The following is a 20,735-nucleotide window of genomic DNA, read 5'->3' on the forward strand; positions in this document are numbered from 1 at the left end:
CTCCATCATACTTAATGCAAAAAGGATTCCTCAGAGTTTTCAGAAACTTCTTCAGTGATCCCAGTTAAGAAGACAAGAATCATAGCAAATATGAAAAGTTCTGAATTCACTTGCACTAACTAAAATGGCTTTTGAAGACAGACTAAAGATTTTTTTGTGCCTGCATCAGTAAATATCATATAAATCTTATTGCATTATGAGATGCATATTTACATTATTATTATAGTTGCTGTGGAAACAAAATTCAAGAGGTGCCTCTGAAATGTCTGTGTTTATATACAGTGATACCTTGGTTCTCAAACTTAATCCGTTCCGGAAGTCTGTTCCAAAACCAAAGTGTTCCAAAACCAAGGTGCGCTTTCCCATAGAAGGTAATGCAAAACAGCTTAACCCGTTCCAGACTTTTAAAAACAACCCCTAAAACAGCAATTTAACATGAATTTTATTATCTTAATGAGACAATTGATCCATAAAATGAAAGCAATAATCAATGTACTGTACTATAAAATAAATAAGACAGTATTGTAGATGATAAAAATTAAAGTTAATTTTTCTTCCCTGCACTGATGATAGTCATTGTTTGGGGGGGGGGGAGCTTTTATTCATTTCCGCAGTCACACAATCAATCAATCAATCAATCGGTAGCTGAACTGGGTTCCACACAGTCACAAAAACAAAAGAACCAAAAAAGCTTCAAAAAAACCGACGCAAAATAAATAGCAAAAACAAAAGCGCCAAGCTTAATCTGTTCTGGAAGTCCGTTTGACTTCCAAAATGTTTGAAAATCAAGGCACAGCTTCTGATTGATGCAGGTGCCCTGGAAACAATTGCTGAAAGTGGCATCGGATGTTCGGCTTCCGAAAAACATTCAAAATCCAGAGCACTTCCGGGTTTTTGGCATTTGAGAACCAAAAGGTACCACTGTATTGATAATGGAGGGAGGAGGCTATTTTTTTTCATTAGAGGCAGGAGAACAAAATGCCAAACCGTCCTTGACAATTCATGTATAGGTTGTGTTGTTTTAAATACAACTTGATTGTATAAAAGATTCCTCATCAGAAGATCTCACAAGATGATATACTATTAAAACAATTATACGATACAATACAGTTAACAAGTATGATACAGTGTAATAACAGTAGGGAAGTGAATTCTAATGTACAAAACAACACTTCTGCAATGAGACTGGGTGGCTGGACAAGGGATATTGACAGAGGTAAGGAGAGAGACTGTACAATTAAAAAGGAAGAGTGAGCAGAGAAAACAGCAATTCTAACCTTTCCCCCAAAGGAGGCATATTACACCTGTCCTTTAAGCCCTAGATGAAAGCTGCTTTCCTTGACTCACCCCAACCAGAAGTGATTCTCAATGAGCTCCTTTGAGCTTGGCTTCTGGGTAACTGGGCCAGATAATCTTTTAAGCCTTTCGTGAGTTTAATACTCATCCTTGCTTTGAGAATCCCTGGCATTTCACAAGTTGACAGACGAGGCCATTTAACAGATGAGAGAAGAGCAAAATCTTTGCAGCCTGTGCTGAATAATGGCTAAGTAAGGGCCAATTTATGTGGCCATTTTTGAGCTGGATTAACCTCCCTGTTGTGACTTTTTGTCCCTTTTAGTCATTATGTGTTCCTGAGAAATCGGCTTGAGTAGGCAAGGTTGCAGTCAGTTACCATGTCCTGTAACAAATCAAAATGGGGGGTGACATTGCATGGAAGCAGTTTCTCAAGGCCAATTCATAAATTTCAGGGAATCAGCGCAATACTTGGTGACATAATTCCCTCTCTCAGAAATGATGAATTGGCCTAAGTGGGAGGTGTCCACTAAGTGTTCTAGAAGAAGCATTCTGAAAAGTTTGGGTAATTGCATATTATTTGAAGGAGATAATTTGTGTCTCCACATGGGCTCACAAATGTAGACTACTCTTGGTAGCAGCCAAAATATATGGTCAGTTCACTAATCTCTCCGTCACATCACTTATCTTCTTCCCTTCACTTCTTTTTAATTTCTAAGGCCCTCATCTTCCCTTGGCTTCTGCCTCTGACACATCCCCAAGCTAAATAGTTTGCCAAATAATTTCTTCTATAGTTTTTGGGCATAAAGGGGATCCTTTCCCAAACACTTGTAATTATTTTTTTAAAAACCGGAGTGCCAATTTAAAACATATTTTATAAAGCAGAGCAGCTAAGCAACTGCCTCTCAGCTGGCTTGCAGATGGTTGAAGAAGATGAGGTGAAGCTAATTACTTTTTCATTTTTCATTTTTCTCTTTGTTCACATCCTGTAGCAGCCTTGTTCAGGAAGCGGAATGAAGGTAGTTTAGCTTTGTGTGCTTTTTGGTAACCTCTTGATCGATGTTATTAAAAATAGCACAATGAATTTGTATTGGAACTCAGGCTGAGTGAACCCTCTCGCCCCCAGTATGCGGTCCAGTGGGCAAGTCACAGATGTGGGGGGAAAACATTTCGGCATGAGTTTCTAGGCAGGGATGCTGAACATTTGGTTCTGACAGTTTCTAAAGTGGTAAGAAGTCCTCTTTTTACCTTCAGCTTTTTTGTGCCACCTTCAAATACAACATGGACCAGTTATTCTAGGGTGTAGTCATTGAGACCAGGCATAGGCAAACTCGGCCCTCCAGATGTTTTGGGACTACAACTCCCACCATCCCTGACCACTGGTCCTGTTAGCTAGGGATGATGGGAGTTGTAGTCCCAAGACATCTGGAGGGCTGAGTTTGCCTATGCCTGATTTAGACTATCTGGAAAGTTCACCTCTTAGCTGATAGTGGTGCAGACATCTACCCAGATCTATGTGATGGTAATTGAAGTCACCCATTTCTACAACATTTGCTCCTTTTGATGCTTCCCCTTCAGTTTCCATCTCAAGATCACACTTAGCATTTTGGTGGGGGTGGGGAAGGACTGGCAACACAGTGCAAAATTACTTTGGGGGCTGGAAATTGTCATCCATGGTTTGTATCCAGAGATGACTGTTTGCTGCTGGCTGTTTGCCATTCTACCAAGTTCCAGGTATGCCTGCAATATCTGCTACTTCTTTTTTGCTTTTAAAACCAAGCACTCCACCTTGCCCATTTTGCTCCAGAGGCTTCTAGAAATGGCACCTGTGACCATTCTCTCCCTAGGTGTCATTGGCATGTATGTTTCTTTGACTTCCATGAATGGCTGTCAAGTCCCTCTTGACTTCCGTTGTCTGGTTTCCCCCCTGTCTTCATTTGGTCCATTTTCACCTTCATCCCAGCCCCTGTTGGTTTTTTTCCAGGGATCTATTTAAAAGCTGTTCTGCCATATTTTTTATTTTAGGCTGGTTCTCCTTTGAATGGAACCTGTTCCTTTTGTGGATCATATCCGCAGGTCGTATTTGTTGTAGAATTATGTGGCTTATTTTGTCAGTACAGTGGTATCTTGGGATGTGAACGGGATCCGTTCCAGAGCCCCGTTCGCATCCTGAACAGAACATAAGATGCATGTGCGCGGGTTGCGTTTTGCCGCTTCTGCGCATGCGTGTGACGTCACTTTGACCGTCTGCGCATGCGGCGAAACCCAGAAGTAATGCACTCTGTTACTTTCAGTACGCCGCAGAGCGCTACTCGAAAATACTTATCTTGAAGCGTATTTATCCCAAGGTATGACTGTACTTAAAAATGAAATCTATTTCTGAGTAAAGTTGTTATGTCCTTGTTTTTACTTCCTTTCACCGTAACATAGCCTGACAGTTTTGACTTGATGGTACAGTGGTACCTTGGTTTAAGAACAGCCCTGTTTACGAACTACCGTATTTTTTGCACCATAACACTCACTTTTTTCCTCCTAGAAAATAAGGGGAAATGTCTGTGCGTGTTATGGAGCGAATGCCTGCGGGTGGCAGGGGGGATCTGCTGCAGTCGTGAGCAGAGGATCCATGGTTCCCCTTCCTTTCCTCCTTCGTGGTTACAAAACATGGATCCACATGGATCCTCAGGATTTTTGCATTGGGCTACTCCAAACTCACTGTCAGATCACATGTCTGTGGCCACAGCATGAACCACAAAAATCATATATCCACTATTTCATTTAGAATATTTTTTTCCCTTGTTTTCCTCCTCTAAAAACTACGTGTGTGTTATGGTCTGGTGCGTGTTATAGAGCGAAAAATACGGTATTTGGTTTACAAGCTCCGCAAAACCAGAAGTAGTGTCCCGGTTTGCGAACTTTACCTTGGTCTAAGAACGGAAGCTGAATGGTGGAGAGGCACTGGCGGCGGGAGGCCTCATTAGGGAAAGCGCGCCTCAGTTTAAGAATGGTTTCGGTCTAAGAACGGACTTCCAGAACGGATTAAGTTCGTAAACTGAGGTACCAATGTATATTGAGTCAGAACAAGTGAACAGTTGGACTTCGAAAGGTGGTTCTTGGTTCAAATGCATCCTCACTTAGTTGCCAGTCACTAATCCCTTCAGAGTTGTAGACTTAGTTGTAGAGAGTTGTAGACTTAGTTGTAGAGAGCTGGACCATAAAGAAGGCTGATTGCCGAAGAATTGATGCTTTTGAATTATGGTGCTAGAGGAGACTCTTGAGAGTCCCATGGACTGCAAGAAGATCAAACCTCTCCATTCTTAAGGAAATCAGCCCAGAATGTTCACTGGAAGGACAGATTGTGAAGCTGAGGCTCCAACACTTTGGCCACCTCATGAGAAGAGAAGACTCCCTGGAAAAGACCCTGATGTTGGGAAAGATGGAGGGCACAAGGAGAAGGGGACGACAGAGGACGAGATGGTTGGACAGTGTTCTCGAAGCTACAAACATGAGTCTGACCAAACTGCGGGAGGCAGTGGAGGACAGAGGTGCCTGGCGTGCTCTGGTCCATGGGGTCACGAAGAGTCGGACACGACTAAACGACTAAACAACAACAATCCCTTCAATATTTTGTGTATGTTATTTTTACTATCATAATCATGTAGAAGATAACTTCGGGGTTATTAGATGGCAAGGTAACACTATATTAATGAAAAAGATTCCATTCTCTCTGGTGCTTCCAGAAGAGAGGATTGTATGTACCCCATTATCTCTTGTCATTTTTGATTTCCTATATTAGCTGGCCAGTAACATAAAGCAATTCTCTCAAATTACTATAGTGAAAAACTATTACTGCATCTCCCTTTGTCATTCCAGATAGAAAATTTAATTTGTCTTCCAAGATCTTGCCCTCAGCTAATTTATGTAGTTCTTAATGTTCCACTTCACAATGAAAATGTATATTGATCTTAGAAGAACTCTAGAATCTGAATGTACCTTATCAAAACTCCGGCTTCCTCAAATGTGTTTAGATTTCTTGTTTAGTGTTTTTCTAAAAAAATAAATAAATTGAATTTATAGAAACAAGAATCATGGCAGCAACTGATTATTCATTTTACATCTTATGTCCTGGTTTGAGTTTGACGTAGTAGATCTTTACATGCACATAAATTATGTTCTCTCCACAACTCAAAAAAATTCAATTACTGTTGGGATTAAAATACAAAGTACAAATCACTGCATCAATTGGAGATTTAATTGGATGCACTAATTCTCTATATTTTTTCAGATTTTGAGAAAGTTGATTATCAAAGATATTTTAATTGTACAGTACAGTGGTACCTCGGGTTAAGAACTTAATTCGTTCTGGAGGTCCGTTCTTAACCTGAAACTGTTCTTAACCTGAAGCACCACTTTAGTTAATGGGGCCGCTGCGCCACCAGAGCATGATTTCTGTTCTCATCCTGCAGCAAAGTTAACCCGAGAGTCTGTAACCTGAAGCGTCTGTAACCCGAAGTACCACTGTATTGCAAATATTCTTTCAAATTGATCCATAAATGAACTTATCTATTAGATGCTTCTAGCACTATACCAGAATTTAATGTATCATGTTTTTAGGTATTCTCTGTCTATCTTTCTCACTGCATCGTGTAAAATTGGTCCAATGTGTGCATTTAAATAAGGTGGATGTTTTATTTGATAAATCAACTCAAGTTGTCACTGTTCAGTCTATTTCCCCAGAGAAGGAAGGCTTTACAAGGTGTGATTAAGTAGTAGATAGGTAGCCGTGTTGGTCTGCCATAGTCAAAATAAAAAATTCCTTCCAGTAGCACCTTAAAGACCAACTAAGTTAGTTCTTGGTATGAGCTTTCGTGTGCATGCACACTTCTTCAGATACACTGAAATAGAAGTTGCCAGATCCTTCTATATAGTGAGAAGGATCTATAGTGAGAAGGATCACTATATAGAAGGATCTGGCAACTTCTATTTCAGTGTATCTGAAGAAGTGTGCATGCACACGAAAGCTCATACCAAGAACTAACTTAGTTGGTCTTTAAGGTGCTACTGGAAGGAATTTTTTATTTTGACTAAGGTGTGATTAAGATAAAGTAAGGCAATAAACACATTTTAACCTGTTCGGAATTTTCACTGGCATTTACTTGTGGCATCTAATACTGAACTTCTTATTGGGAACGTTAAGTTTCTTTAAAAAATAAACAGCAGTAATGTGCAGGTTTCCCAGTTACACTTACTTTTTCTGGTCCTCTAAAACTAAGTATCTCAACCCTTTTTAGTGTCTTCTCATACTCTGATAGAAAAGTTTAGTGCTCATAACTCACTTGTTAGGTAGCTATACAAATTATTTAAAATTCAGATGCCGCATATGCCATTTCTGTGACCTTTTCTTTTTCAATAAGCTTTTGAAAATTACAACTTTGGGGTTGATGGTCGCTTTTTAAAATGCATTGGGAATAGCACCTTGTCCATTCATCTCATTCATTAATAGATTTTTAGAAGAAAGTTAAGGCAGACTGCTTTTGTTTCAAAAAACATACAAATTCTAAGAAAAACCTATTTTAAAATGAACCTTTGGTGGAGTTGAGACAAGTTCACACTGAACCATGCCAATAAGATGAGAAACCTCAAACGAGAACAAACCACTCTCTCCTCTGATGCCTATGAGCCCACTAGACATGACAATGGGAACCACAGTGCAGTGGTGCTGGTGTGTAAATAGAACTATTGCAGAAAGAAATATCCACAAGTCCACAAAGCTTTGGGAACAGCCTTTGTTCTCATGAAAAGGGTCCATGCAAGCTTGTTCATCCATCTCCATTTACTACAGTGGTGCCTCGCAAGACGAAAAGAATCCGTTCTGTGATTCTCTTCATCTAGCGGTTTTTTCGTCTTGCGAAGCAAGCCCATTGAAGGATTAGCGGATTAGCGGACACCGCAAACCTGTCTTGGTCCAGAGGTCCCATGCACTACCCAGTGGCGTAGCGTGGGTTGTCAGCACCCGGGGCAAGGCAAGTAATTTGCGCCCCCTAACCCGTGGATTTGCGCACCCTAACCCTAACCCCCCCTTCATGGATCACTGCCTTGCCGTGGCGAAGGGGCTTGAAGAACTCAGAGAAGCTATGAACTACGCCGAGCAGGGCACCCAAGATGAACAGGTCATAGTGGAGAGTTTTGACCAAACGTGATCCACCTGGAGTAGGAACCGGCAAGCCACTCCAGTATCCCTGCCAAGAAAACTCCATGGACAAAGACAACAGGCATATAAAAGTTATGACGCTGGAAGATGAGCCCCTCAGGTCGGAAGGTGTCCAACATGCTACTGGGGAAGAGCGGAGGACAAGTACAAGTAGATCCAGAGCTGATGAAGCGGCTGGGCCAAAGCCGAAAGGACGCTCAGTTGCGGATATGCATGGAAGCGAAAGGAAAGTCCAATGCTGTAAAGAAAAATATTGCATAGGAACGTGGAATGTAAGAACCATGAACCTGGGTAAGTTGGATGTGGTCAAAAATGAGATGGCAAGAATAAATATTGACATCCTGGGCATCAGCGAGCTAAAATGGATGGGAATGGGCGAATTCAGTTCGGATGACTATCATATCTACTACTGTGGGCAAGAAACCCGTAAGAGAAATGGAGTGGCCCTCATAGTCAACAAAAGAGTGACGAAAGCTGTACTGGGATGCAGTCTCAAAAATGATAGAATGATCTCGATACGAATCCAAGGCAGACCTTTTAACATCACAGTAATCCAAGTTTATGCACCAACTACTGGTGCTGAAGAAACTGAAATTGACCAATTCTATGAAGACTTACAAGACCTTATAGAAGTGACACCAAAGAAGGATGTTCTGCTCATTATAGGGGATTGGAATGCTAAAGTAGGGAATCAAGAGATAAAAGGAACAACTGGCAAGTTTGGCCTTGGAGATCAAAACGAAGCAGGGCAAAGGCTAATAGAGTTCTGTCAAGAGAACAAGCTGGTCATCACAAACACGCTTTTCCAACAACACAAGAGACGACTCTACACATGGACATCCCCAGATGGGCAACATCGAAATCAGATTGATTATATTCTCTGCAGCCAAAGATGGAGAAGCTCTATACAGTCAGCAAAAACAAGACCTGGAGCTGACTGTGGCTCAGATCATCAGCTCCTTATAGCAAAATTCAAGCTTAAACTGAAGAAAGTAGGAAAAACCACTGGACAGGTAAGATACAATCTAAACCAAATCCCTTATGAATACACAGTGGAAGTGAGGAACAGGTTTAAGGATTTAGATTTGCTGGACAGAGTGCCTGAAGAACTATGGGTGGAGGCTCGCAACATTATACAGGAGGCAGCAACTAAAACCATCCCAATGAAAAAGAAATGCAAGAAAGCAAAGTGGCTGTCCAACGAGGCCTTACAAATAGCGGGGGAGAGAAGGCAAGCAAAATGCGAGGGAGACAGTGAAAGATACAGGAAATTGAATGCAGATTTCCAAAGAATAGCAAGGAGAGACAAGAAGGCCTTCTTAAACGAGCAATGCAAAGAAATAGAGGAAAGCAACAGAATGGGAAGAACCAGAGATCTGTTCAAGAAAATCGGAAATATGAAAGGAACATTTCGTACAAAGATTACCATAATAAAGGACAAAAGTGGTAAAGATCTAACTGAAGCAGAAGACATCAAGAAGAGGTGGCAAGAATACACAGAGGAATTATACCAGAAAGATATGGATGTCTCGTACACCCCAGGTAGTGTGGTTGCTGACCTTGAGCCAGACATCCTGGAGAGTGAAGTCAAATGGGCCTTAGAAAGCACTGCAAATAACAAGGCCAGTGGAAGTGATGGTATTCCAGCTGAACTGTTTAAAATTTTAAAAGATGATGCTGTTAAGGTGCTACACTCAATATGCCAGCAAGTTTGGAAAACTCAGCAGTGGCCAGAGGATTGGAGAAGATCAGTCTACATCCCAATCCCAAAGAAAGGCAGTGCCAAAGAATGCTCCAACTACCGCACAATTTCACTCATTTCACATGCTAGCAAGGTTATGCTTAAAATTCTACAAGGAAGGCTCAAGCAGTATGTGGACCGAGAACTCCCAGAAGTGCAAGCTGGATTTAGAAGAGGCAGAGGAACCAGAGACCAAATTGCAAACATGCGCTGGATTATGGAGAAAGCTAGAGAGTTCCAGAAAGACATCTACTTCTGCTTCATTGACTATGCAAAAGCCTTTGACTGTGTCGACCACAGCAAACTATGGCAAGTTCTTAAAGAAATGGGAGTGCCTGATCACCTCATCTGCCTCCTGCGAAATCTCTATGTGGGACAAGAAGCTACAGTTAGAACTGGATATGGAACAACTGATTGGTTCCAAATTGGGAAAGGAGTACGGCAAGGCTGTATATTGTCTCCCTGCTTATTTAACTTATATGCAGAATTCATCATGCGAAAGGCTGGGCTGGATGAATCCCAAGCCGGAATTAAGATTGCCGGAAGAAATATCAACAACCTCAGATATGCAGATGACACAACCTTGATGGCAGAAAGTGAAGAGGAATTAAAGAACCTTTTAATGAGGGTGAAAGAGGAGAGCGCAAAATATGGTCTGAAGCTCAACATCAAAAAAACGAAGATCATGGCCACTGGGCCCATCACCTCCTGGCAAATAGATGGGGAAGAAATGGAGGCAGTGAGAGATTTTACTTTCTTGGGCTCCATGATCAGTGCAGATGGTGACAGCAGTCACGAAATTAAAAGACGCCTGCTCCTTGGGAGAAAGGCGATGGCAAACCTAGACAACATCTTAAAAAGCAGAGACATCACCTTGCCAACAAAGGTCCGTATAGTAAAAGCCATGGTTTTCCCTGTAGTGATGTATGGAAGTGAGAGCTGTACCATAAAGAAGGCTGATCGCCGAAGAATTGATGCTTTTGAATTATGGTGCTGGAGGAGACTCTTGAGAGTCCCATGGACTGCAAGAAGATCAAACCTCTCCATTCTGAAGGAAATCAGCCCTGAGCGCTCACTGGAAGGACAGATCGTGAAGCTGAGGCTCCAATACTTTGGCCACCTCATGAGAAGAGAAGACTCCCTGGAAAAGACCCTGATGTTGGGAAAGATGGAGGGCACAAGGAGAAGGGGACGACAGAGAATGAGATGGTTGGATGGTGTTCTTGAAGCTACCAGCATGAGTTTGATCAAACTGCGGGAGGCAGTGGAGGACAGAAGTGCCTGGCGTGCTCTGGTCCATGGGGTCACGAAGAGTCGGACACGACTAAACGACTAAACAACAACAACCCTAACCCCCAGATGTTGCGCCCGGTGCGGCCGGCCCCCCCTGCACCCCCCACGCTACGCCACTGGCACTACCCCTTTTTAAGGCCCTTGATCAAATAACAGCACCAGATATTCTGTAATAAATGGATTGGCAATGCTTTACCATATGTTGCTTCACATACAGCAGCTAGTGAGTCAGTACTTCAGGAGAGTAGGAAGCTATACCTTCCATGGCTTTGGAATCGGCGCCAGCTTAGTTCTTCCTTTAAGGTTTCTAATTTGCTTCTCTTGATTTTCCTGGTCTGCTCCAGTGGTTCTTACTCAGGAACTTGATGTCTGAGGCTTACATTGAAGACAGGGGAGATGGGCACTGGGTCCAGGTGGGTAGGCTGAAAGGTATCCCATAAAGTAAGAAGGGTGTCACGGTCTGGTTTATGGGTGGTCAAAGTCCCGGCTGAGAACGTTGGGACCTGGAGCAAGATGGCGGGGTGGGAGCAGGAATGGGAATCAGGAAGCCAAGGGTCTGGGAGCCGGGAGTCAAGAAGCCAAGGGTCCGAGGATCAGCAAGCAAGGAGTCAAGACAGGAAGCGTGTTGCTGTGGCAAAGAGCCAAAGGGAAATGCTGAGCTTATATCCCTTTCCGGCTCTTGCCACCAGGTGCTATGAGTTACCAATCAGCCTCACCTGTGCAGCTGTGCCTTGCATCTTAGGAAAGCCCCAGTCCTGCGACGCCTTACCGGTCAGAGGCCCGGGCTCCTGCATGTACGCCTGACAAAGGGATTCTCTGGAACAGGCATACTGAGCCTGCCTTGTCCTCCCTTGGAGCTTTGATGAGACACCCCTGTCCCCCTGCCCCACTTGTCTGACCTCAGGTTCTGCACTGAAATTAGGGGCACTTCCTGTATATTACGGGGGTGACCATCTGTCTCAAATGGGGTTCTGAGATCCGCACTCCTGCCTCTTCCAATCAGACTGTTGGGAGCTAAGGGGTTAAGCTCCCAGCTTCCTCCCATTAAAGTGAAGGGAGCTAGTACCAATTATTTCCTCTGCAAAAGTAGGGTTGGCCCACTCAGGACTTGCATGCTGGCCTCATACACTAATGCAATCTTCCTCCATACCCACTTCATACTTCCTGGGTCCTGTTAGTTCTCCTTCCCTGGAGCTCGTCTTCTTTCTCTTTCCTCCTGCCTAGCTGCTGGGTTCATTTATATAGGACTCTTGCCCTTCATCATGCTCCATAATCTGCAGTTTATCCCATTGGAGGAACCTAGTCCTGAAAGCACTGGTGGTGCCAACACTTCTGGTGTCATGCCAGTGGAGGGACGAGCATTGAGTCTGCAGTGGGTCAGGGAAGGCCATGTTTTAAAAGGGTTTGGTGGTTTTTTGGGGGGAAATAGAGATATGGGATAAAGGCTCAGAAAGGGGGGGCGGGGGGATGAAAGTAAGTTGTGCAATTAAGAGTAACGGGATAGGTAAGTCAATTTTAGAAGTAAGGACCAGAACTTTGAAGGCTTGTGCAGGGACTTAAAGCACTGGGAAACAAAGGCATTGCAGTGGGAAGGGGTTTAAACACTACCAGCTGGCAATACAGCAGGAAGTAGAAGGCCCAAAATAAGAGGAGCGTGGCTCTCAATGCTTTTGAATTACTTAACATTGTTTTCAGGGTCACCCGGTAATGTTTATTTCTGTATTTTTCCTGTACGTACTTCCTAGAAACCAGAGTTGCTGTGGGTGTGGATTCACCACCACCTAGCGGTGAAGGTTTGCTTAAATGTCACACTGCTGCTTTTTGCAAAACTCTTCTGTAGAAACGAATCATAGCTCTGACTTTTCGGAATATGCTTTGAAAACTAAGATACATTCATTTTTTTCTGTTTCGTTTTTCAGTGGCAGCCAACCACCGTGTCTGTCTTATAGTTCCTTCAATCTCAATAGCCTACCTTTTTTTTCTTTTTAGGTTTTATAACCCCCATTTTGTGATTGTAGATGATGGCTGGAACAAGCTGTGGTGGGCCCTTGAGCTCATATTCTCCCTTCTCCTTTTTTTAGATCATGGCTTGTTCTCAGACCATAAGCAAACCACCGTTTCCTGAGTTCAGACATCAGTGAGAACTGTGGTTTTAAAATAAAAGCATTGCAGTGGGAAGGAGTTTAAGTACCTTCACAGAAAAAGGAACAAGAGTGAGGAGAAGCATGCAAATCTGAAGCTCGCTTTGGCTCATTCTTGTAGGGGAGATAATGTGGTTCCTCATTACATCTCAACAGAGTCAGTGCCTTCAGTGATTCTTGGTTGATGTTATAGAGATCCCATAGCAAGATTGTAACTTGTGTACAGAAGTAGGTGAAAGCTTAGCCACATGGCCACCACACACCTTTATATTTCCAACTAAGAAAAGAGCAGCTGTTTCCTGTTTATGGGGAAATTAATTATCGTCATCATTATTATTTCTATCTGACTGGGTTGCCCCAGCCACTCTGGGTGGCTCCCAACAAAAAATAGTAAAAACACAATACAACACCAAGCACTAAAAACTTCCATAAACAGGGCTGCCTTCAGATGTCTTTTAAAAATCACAAAGCTGTTTATCTGTTTGACATGGGCTGGGAAGGGCATTTCACAGGGTGGGTGCGACCACCGAAAGGCCCTCTGCCTGCTTCCCTGTAACCTCACTTCTTGCAGTGAGGGAACCACCAGAAGGCCCTCAGAGCTGGACCTCAGTGTGGGGTGGGGGTGGAGATGCTCCTGGAGGTTGTTGTTTAGTTGTTTAGTCGTGTCCGCCTCTTCGTGACCCCATGGACCAGAGCACGCCAGGCACTCCTGTCTTCCACTGCCTCCCGCAGTTTGGTCAGACTCATGCTGGTAGCTTCGAGAACACTGTCCAACCATCTCGTCCTTTGTCGTCCCCTTCTCCTTGTGCCCTCCATCTTTCCCAACATCAGGGTCTTTTCCAGGGAGTCTTCTCTTCTCATGAGGGCGGTGGGGGTGGAGATGCTCCTGGAGGTATACAGGTATATACTCATCCTGACCCTGCTCTGTTGAATTAACTGCTATAAAGGCTTAATACCTGCTGATAAGTTGTCAGAAGGCTTTTCAGGATTATTTTTGTTTTTTGTTCTTGAATGCAGCTTGTTTAGATAGTGCTATGGTTTTTAGCTTCTCAGTAAGCTGATGGGTGGTTTAGTACTATGTGTACTACAGTGGTACCTCTGGTTAGGCACACTTTGGGTTACGAGCTCTGCTAACCCAGAAGTAGCTGCTCCTGGTTGCAAACTTTGCCCCAGGATGTGAGCGGAAATCACGCGCCAAAGGCACACCCGCAGCGGGAGACGCCATTAGCGAAAGCGTGTCTCAGGATAAGAACGGTTTCCGGTTACGAACAAACCTCCGGAATGGATTCAGTTTGTAACCAGAGGTACCACTGTAATTGGAATCAACGAGTGAGAAACGTAATGCTTACTTACCCTTCTTCCTCTGTCCTCGTGTGTAGCCGGGAGGAGCAGTTCTCCTGTGTTTCACAGAACCTTGGTTTGCTGTTGTGATAAACCACAATCTCTGGTTTGTATGCACATCCTGGTTAGATTCAAAACAAGCCAACTTCACACCATGGGTAAAAAAAAAAGTACTTGTTCAACTCACCAGCGTTTGTGATAAAGTCATGATATGTCTTGACCCCGGAGTCAGATTCCTCCTGGGGTGGGGAATCACATGCAGAGGGCTCCACTGCCAAACCCCAATGAGACGAGAGTTCTGTCACACTCATCCACCAACGCTGTTCCATTGAAATAAAAGACTTGCATTGGGCTGGGTCCATTTAACTGAAAAGGCATTTTCCACTGCAGGCAGGGCTAGCAGTTGGGATGCAGCTGCTGCTATTACAGGGCTCATTCTCTGTTTATTTGTCTGTTGAAGCTTTGCTGTCTGTTTGCATTCAGCCTGAACCTGCCCAAAATCTTGCCACAGAGCAGGACAGATCTCTGATTCATACAAAACAAGAAGTTTGGGATTCTGTGGAAGCGGAACTGAATGGTTTAGCATTCTGTCCATTGGGAATAGTTTTCAAACTGCTAACTTTGTTTTTTTTTTTAATGCGGCAGTGAAATTGCTCCATAGCATCATTTTTTGGGAATGTGGGGTGCAATCCTAAACTCTGTTGGTCTTAGTGGAATGTATTTGTGATTAAGCATGCATAAGATTGCTGTTAATCTGATAACTAAACTCTTTTAACATAAGACTCAGCTGAGTCGTTTCTACCACAAACAGCAAAATGATTAAAATGTTTTAATATTGCTCCTTTTCCCCCCCACAGACGTGAAAGGACCACCAACCCACAGGCTGTCTTGTGGCCAGTCCCCTGATTCGGAAACTATAATATGGGAGACCAAGTATTCCATTCTGACGGACAGCCAACTTGTGCTGCTGAACAAAGAGAAGGAGGTGAGAGGAAAACTATGCAAGAACTCCCTTTGTCTTAGCAATTTTGGACCACAATGGCGCTTGAATAGCTTCTATTTATCTTGCATGTGTAGTGGAAAAATCTTTTATTCTCATGAATGGAAATAATCAGCCTTCAGGAGGCTTTGTAAATAGCTTTTGAAACTTTCCCTTTTCCCTATAACTTAATGCAGGGTTGCTCAAACTTTTTGAACTCTGGCGCTTTCTAAACTTACCTCCTGAGTAGAGTTCCTTGATCACCAACAGTATCACTCTCTCAGCAGGCTACACAAGGATACAGAATCCTTGTGTAAGCAGTACTGCTGTGCAAGGATATTTGGACTGGGCAGAAGGAGAAAAGTGTCCGTATGGTGTCTGTATTTAGCATAATGGTTTGGACGGCTGCACCTGCAGTTCCCCGTAACATAACACTCTCCTTGTTTCCCTGATTCATAGAAAATCTCAAATGTAAGGGCTAAACATTGCAGTTCAAGAAGTAAAAAGATGGGGTTTTTTAGCGGGCTCAGAGACTGCTAAACAGAACCATCTGCATTTGATCCTGTATTGTGTCCTAGTCTAATTAAGCACTTTTCCATCTTCGTTTGCTTTAAGAATTCTTTGCACACTGAGTGCTCAGAAGATAATTTTGGGTCATGTTCTCGGCTGCATTTGGCATAACAGTGGACATCTGTTGGACTTCACTACTGTCATTCATGAATTGTTGGTACCTAAAATGTTTCCAGTGTCTCCCTGGACTTTTCAGTATGCAGGGGTAGATGGGTAATCATGTACAAACCCCTTTTAGAGGAAATTATCTGATTTTACAGAATATTCTTATCAAGAAACTGCAATGTTCTTCAAAAAATAATTTTGAAATTCTCAGCTGTGGCTTAGCTAAGTTGTTTGTCGTACTTAAAAGGCCCCAAGTTTTAAACTAGAGGATCATGTATAATTATATGGGAAATATTTGAATGGCTGTCCATGTTGTCTGGGAACCCTAGCCTTCAGAACTGGTTTGTCAGTTGATCAGCTATCACAAATGAATCTCTTTTTTTAAAGTCAGAAGTTTAAACAGCAAAATAAGAATCTATTTATTGTCGAGGCAAAATTTGCAAGAGGCTTTAAAACTTTCCTATTTTGAGTTACATCATATTGTCATTGACACAGATGCAAAGTAAGAACAGAAAGTCTGGCAAAATCCAGAAAAAAAGAAAAAGGAAGAAAGAAAGAGATCGTGGAGGTTTCTTTATGACTCTCATTTACAGGGCATGGCTGCTTTTCAAAAAGAATATCATTACATTTTCACTTAAAATACCCCAAGAAAAAATGACCACAAGAGTTGTTACCTTAAGTAAATCAGAGAAAATATTCAACTTGAAAAACATTTTTAACTTCCTTCAGAAGGAATAGGTTTATGTCATGTCTGGTTTCCCTTTTTTTAAAAAAAAGCACTATGACCTGCTTGACCTGGGACTCAATTATACAGCTGCAAATAAAACATTTTAAGTGTGTTTAAAGTGCAATATATAATGTGACTCTAGATGGTGATGGTGAGCCTTATGGAAAATGCAATGCATTTTTAAAAAACGCTTTAAAAAAAAAACATGTTCAGAACATTTTTTATATGCGTGTAGATTCCACCCTGGTTCCAAATACAGGGGGGAAAATCACAGTATTGTATTAAAACATGGAAGGTGTATGTCCTTTAATGTCTAAGCAATTCAAGGAGATGCGACATTGAATGAAAACAGTACATTTTATCAAATCTACCGTATTTTTCGTCCCATAGGACGCTCCGTCCCATAGGATGCACCTAGTTTTTTGGGGGGGAAATAAAGGGAAATTTTTTTCCCTTTATTTCCCCCCCAAAAGCAGGTCGGGGAAACAGAACCAGGTCGAGGAACAGCGGGATGGCAGCGCTGCGCCTCCCTGCTGCCCCCCGAGCTTGTGGGGCTGGCCGATGTCTGCCCCACGCGAGGGGCGCTCTGCATCAGGGCGCCCCCCCTGCGGGGCGGCAGGCTGCTATCCGCAGCGTGGGGAGCCCTACGGGGAACTCCTGCAAGGCTCCCCACGCTGCGGATGTCTGCCTGGCGTGGGGGGTGCTCTGCTTCAGGGCGCCCCGCCCGCCGGGCGGCAGGCTGCTATCCGCAGCCTAGACATCCCTGCCGAACCTCCCGCAGGGCTGCCTAGGCTGCGGATGTCTTCCTGAAGCCTGGAGAGCGAGAGGGGTCGGTGCGCATCGACCCCTTTCGCTCTCCAAGCTTCAGCAAAAGCCTGCATTCGCCCCATAGGACGCACCCAGATTTCCCCTTCATTTTTGGAGGGGAAAAAGTGCGTCCTATAGGGAGAAAAATACGGTATTTGAAACACCTGCTTCCAGTTTTTAGTTTTGTCCAGCAATAAATTTTCCTTGCTGTTGGGGTTCACTGGATGTCTGCATCCCAACAGGTGACAGGATCCTGGCAACCAGCCCTTGGAATCAAGTTGTCCATCAGGCGGGGCTAAGTTGAGCAAAGTGGGTTCCCTGGGGTACAGGTGGTTGCGGCCAGTGGTATCTCCTTTGGGGGAAAGAAGAGTGGGATATAAATCAAATGACCAAGCAGCGTAAGTTGGAAATCACCCCAAAACCATGTTGATATTATGAAGCACGAGCCTTTCAGAGACGGAGTTGAGATGGATGGGAGCAGGCAGAGATGATGATTCCTATTGTAGTACGAAGCAGTTAAACACGGAGAAACTTTTATTTGAATCCATTCTTTCGTTTCACCAGAATTCTGTTCCTCCTCTTTTGCGCTCAAAGCTACAGGCAATGTGCATGTTTTTATAGCTGTGTAAAACGGCCTCCATTCACATCACCTCTAATGTCCAGTGATTGTCCTGTGCACGTTGCTGTTTTCTTGCATTTATGGGTGTTTGAAAAATCTGTGCAGCAGTATCAAAATGGATTTTTTCACATCTATCAATATTTATGAATAAAGGCGAGTTGAATGGCTCCAGTGTATTTCAGCAGATGAAAAGAAGCTGAGCTTGATGGCTGAATGTTTTCGCATGTTGTTAGATGGAGCAGTGCTTCCAGATCTGTTTGTAGTCCTCTTTGGGGTCATCTGTAGAGGTTAACTATATACTTTGTGACAGCTGTTTGCTAATTCTACAGTTGTGATGAGGTGTTACTGACACAGATTGCTCAGAGCGGTTGCAAATGCTGTTACTCTAAATTATAAATCTATTGTATGTGCAGGAAGGAGAGGGAGAAGACAGTATTATGGCAAATTGATCCGCAGGGATTCACTGGGTACATTATTCATAGGTGTTAAAGAACCTACATCTAAGCAAGTGCTTGTAGCCTTTTAACATCATCATGATTTCTGGGTGTTACATTCTTTCAGAGGAGCATTGGCCTTCTCCATCCATTGCAGCAAAAAACAACAAAATCCCACTTTGCATGTAATGCTAAACCAACCACAACTTAGTGCAAACAAGCAAAAGTGTGGACTTCCAAAGAGGAGATTGTGGCCAGTTAGTTCCATCTCCAGTTGTTTTTTCATTGAGCTGAGCTAGGCCATAGTTTGGCTTGGTGTGTCGTCTGAACCCAGGCTCCTGATTTAGCTCTCTCCAGACAAACCACAAACAGTAAACCATAGGGCAAACCTTGCTTGTGAATTGTCTGGGCAGAGCTAAATCACAAGCCCAAATACAGATGACACACTCAGTCAAACCATGACCTAGCTTTTATGGAGGGATGAGGAACCATTGCCCCTCCAGATACTGTCGTTTAGTCGTGTCCAATTCTTCGTGACCCCATGGACCAGAGCACGCCAGGCACTCCTGTCTTCCACTGCCTCCTGCAGTTTGGTCAAACTCATGCTGGTAGCTTCGAGAACACTGTCCAACCATCTCGTCCTCTGTCATCCCCTTTGCCTTGTGCCCTCCATCTTTCCCAGCATCAGGGTCTTTTCCAGGGAGTCTTTTCTTCTCATCAGGTGGCCAAAGTATTGGAGCCTCAGCTTCAGGATCTGTCCTTCCAGTGAGCACTCAGGGCTGATTTCCTTCAGAATGGAGAGGTTTGATTTTCTTGCAGTCCAGATCTTCTTGGCTTTCCAGATGTTTCTTGGTTTTCCCATTTCCCATCATCCTTGGCCATTGGCTGGGGCAGCTGGGGCTGATGGGAGGAGTTGTTCAGCAACATCTGGAAAGCCAAAGGGTTTCCACCCTTGTCTTGCAGCAGTGCTAGGAAACGTCTAGCCTGCAGCCAGCCTTGGCCAGCCAGGGGCTCGTTGCCCCAGGAAGCCATATTTCCCAAGCCATGTTACCTGTCAATCAACTGATTGCTTTATCGACAGCAGGTACCTGTTCCCAGCTTGACAGTTGATGGATTGGAGTTAAATGCTGCTCAGTTTGTCTGTGCACACCTGTTTCCTACTGAGAATAGGCACACACCACCAAAGGAAGCAGCCCCCAGATGTTGTCTAGGCAATTGAAAGCAGAGGCTGCTCCTCTCCCCATCTGATACTTGTGAGGAAAGGTAGCACCTTAAAGACCAACTAAGTTAGTTCTTGGTATGAGCTTTCGTGTGCATGCACACGAAAGCTCATACCAAGAACTAACTTAGTTGGTCTTTAAGGTGCTACTGGAAGGAATTTTTTTATTGTGAGGAAACGGTGTACTTACTTCGGTTGTTCATGCCTGTCCCCTGTTGGGAACAGGCGTGCGTTGCCAGTGCAGCAGGATTTAACTCCTTTTTGACAGCTGAAGAGTGAAGGTTGAACCCAGCCCGGAACATGCACCCTCAGCCCCAAGAATAAGCCTGTTTTTAACACACCCCCAGGGGAGAGGGGAAATAAGCGCTTTGCTAGCCATATGCTCGGCACTTCCACAACCACCTTGTGCTACAGTTCCCAAGCAAGACCACACACAGGTAAAATGTGGTGCATCCTGATAAGGATCTGGCCCATGGAGTCAGAAAGCTTCCCCACCCCTGACCTAAAGTATTCAACTGAAGAAAATCCTGTGTTGCCCTTGCTTTCTTGGCAATTCACCTAAAAATGCAAGCACACACACACACACACCCCCGCCTCCCAAACCTAATCTGGATTTTTAGGTCAGCTGGTCAATCTAGTAATTACTAGTAAAGTAATTACCATACAGGACTGCAGGTGAGTTGAGAGACTCATAATTTTTAATTACACAGTCTCATGCTGGAAGATAACCACAGAACCCGCGTAGCACAATGGCTGAGTCTAAGCCAGGCTTCCTCAACCTCGGCCCTCCAGATGTTTTGGACTACAATTCCCATCATCCCTGACCACTGGTCCTGCTAGCTAGGGATCACGGGAGTTGTAGGCCAAAAACATCTGGAGGGCCAAGGATGAGGAAGCCTGGTCTAAGCTCAAGAGCTGTGGACTCCCTGGGCTGCCTTAGACAAGCTAACTCTCCCTCAGACCCACTCGCTCTGTGATAAATGTGTAAACCACTTTGAGTATTCAGAAGTAGCATATAAATGTTAAGGCACTGATTTGCCACTACTGAGTATTTTTCGGTCTACCTTTCAGGCATAGGTAAATGTGATGGGTTGGCATAAGCATGCACATTTTGAACCCACCCACACAGTTTATGGTTGTTCACGGTGATTTCTCACATCACATTTTAAACATGCAGTAAATACAACAAAATCATCTTCTCTCATAACATAGTAGAGATGAGTTATGATTAAGTTCCGTGTGATGTCTTGTGATCTAT

At 43.7% G+C, this 20,735-nt stretch overlaps 1 protein-coding gene across 9 annotated transcripts in view; it reads left to right on the plus strand.

Annotated features, from left to right (window-relative positions):
* The window catches only part of RASAL2 (RAS protein activator like 2), a 241,905-nt gene that overhangs the window by 87,450 nt on the left and 133,720 nt on the right, over window positions 1-20,735 (plus strand). For all 9 annotated transcript variants that reach the window (XM_083507028.1, XM_083507030.1, XM_083507029.1 and 6 more), the window contains exon 2: window positions 14,875-15,002. In XM_083507028.1, coding sequence (XP_083363154.1) covers window positions 14,875-15,002 — 128 coding nt within the window. The remainder of the gene's footprint in view (window positions 1-14,874; window positions 15,003-20,735) is intronic.

Source organism: Podarcis liolepis, assembly GCF_965112155.1.
Source record: "Podarcis liolepis genome assembly, chromosome: 6".
In the NCBI taxonomy this organism is placed as follows: domain Eukaryota; kingdom Metazoa; phylum Chordata; class Lepidosauria; order Squamata; family Lacertidae; genus Podarcis; species Podarcis liolepis.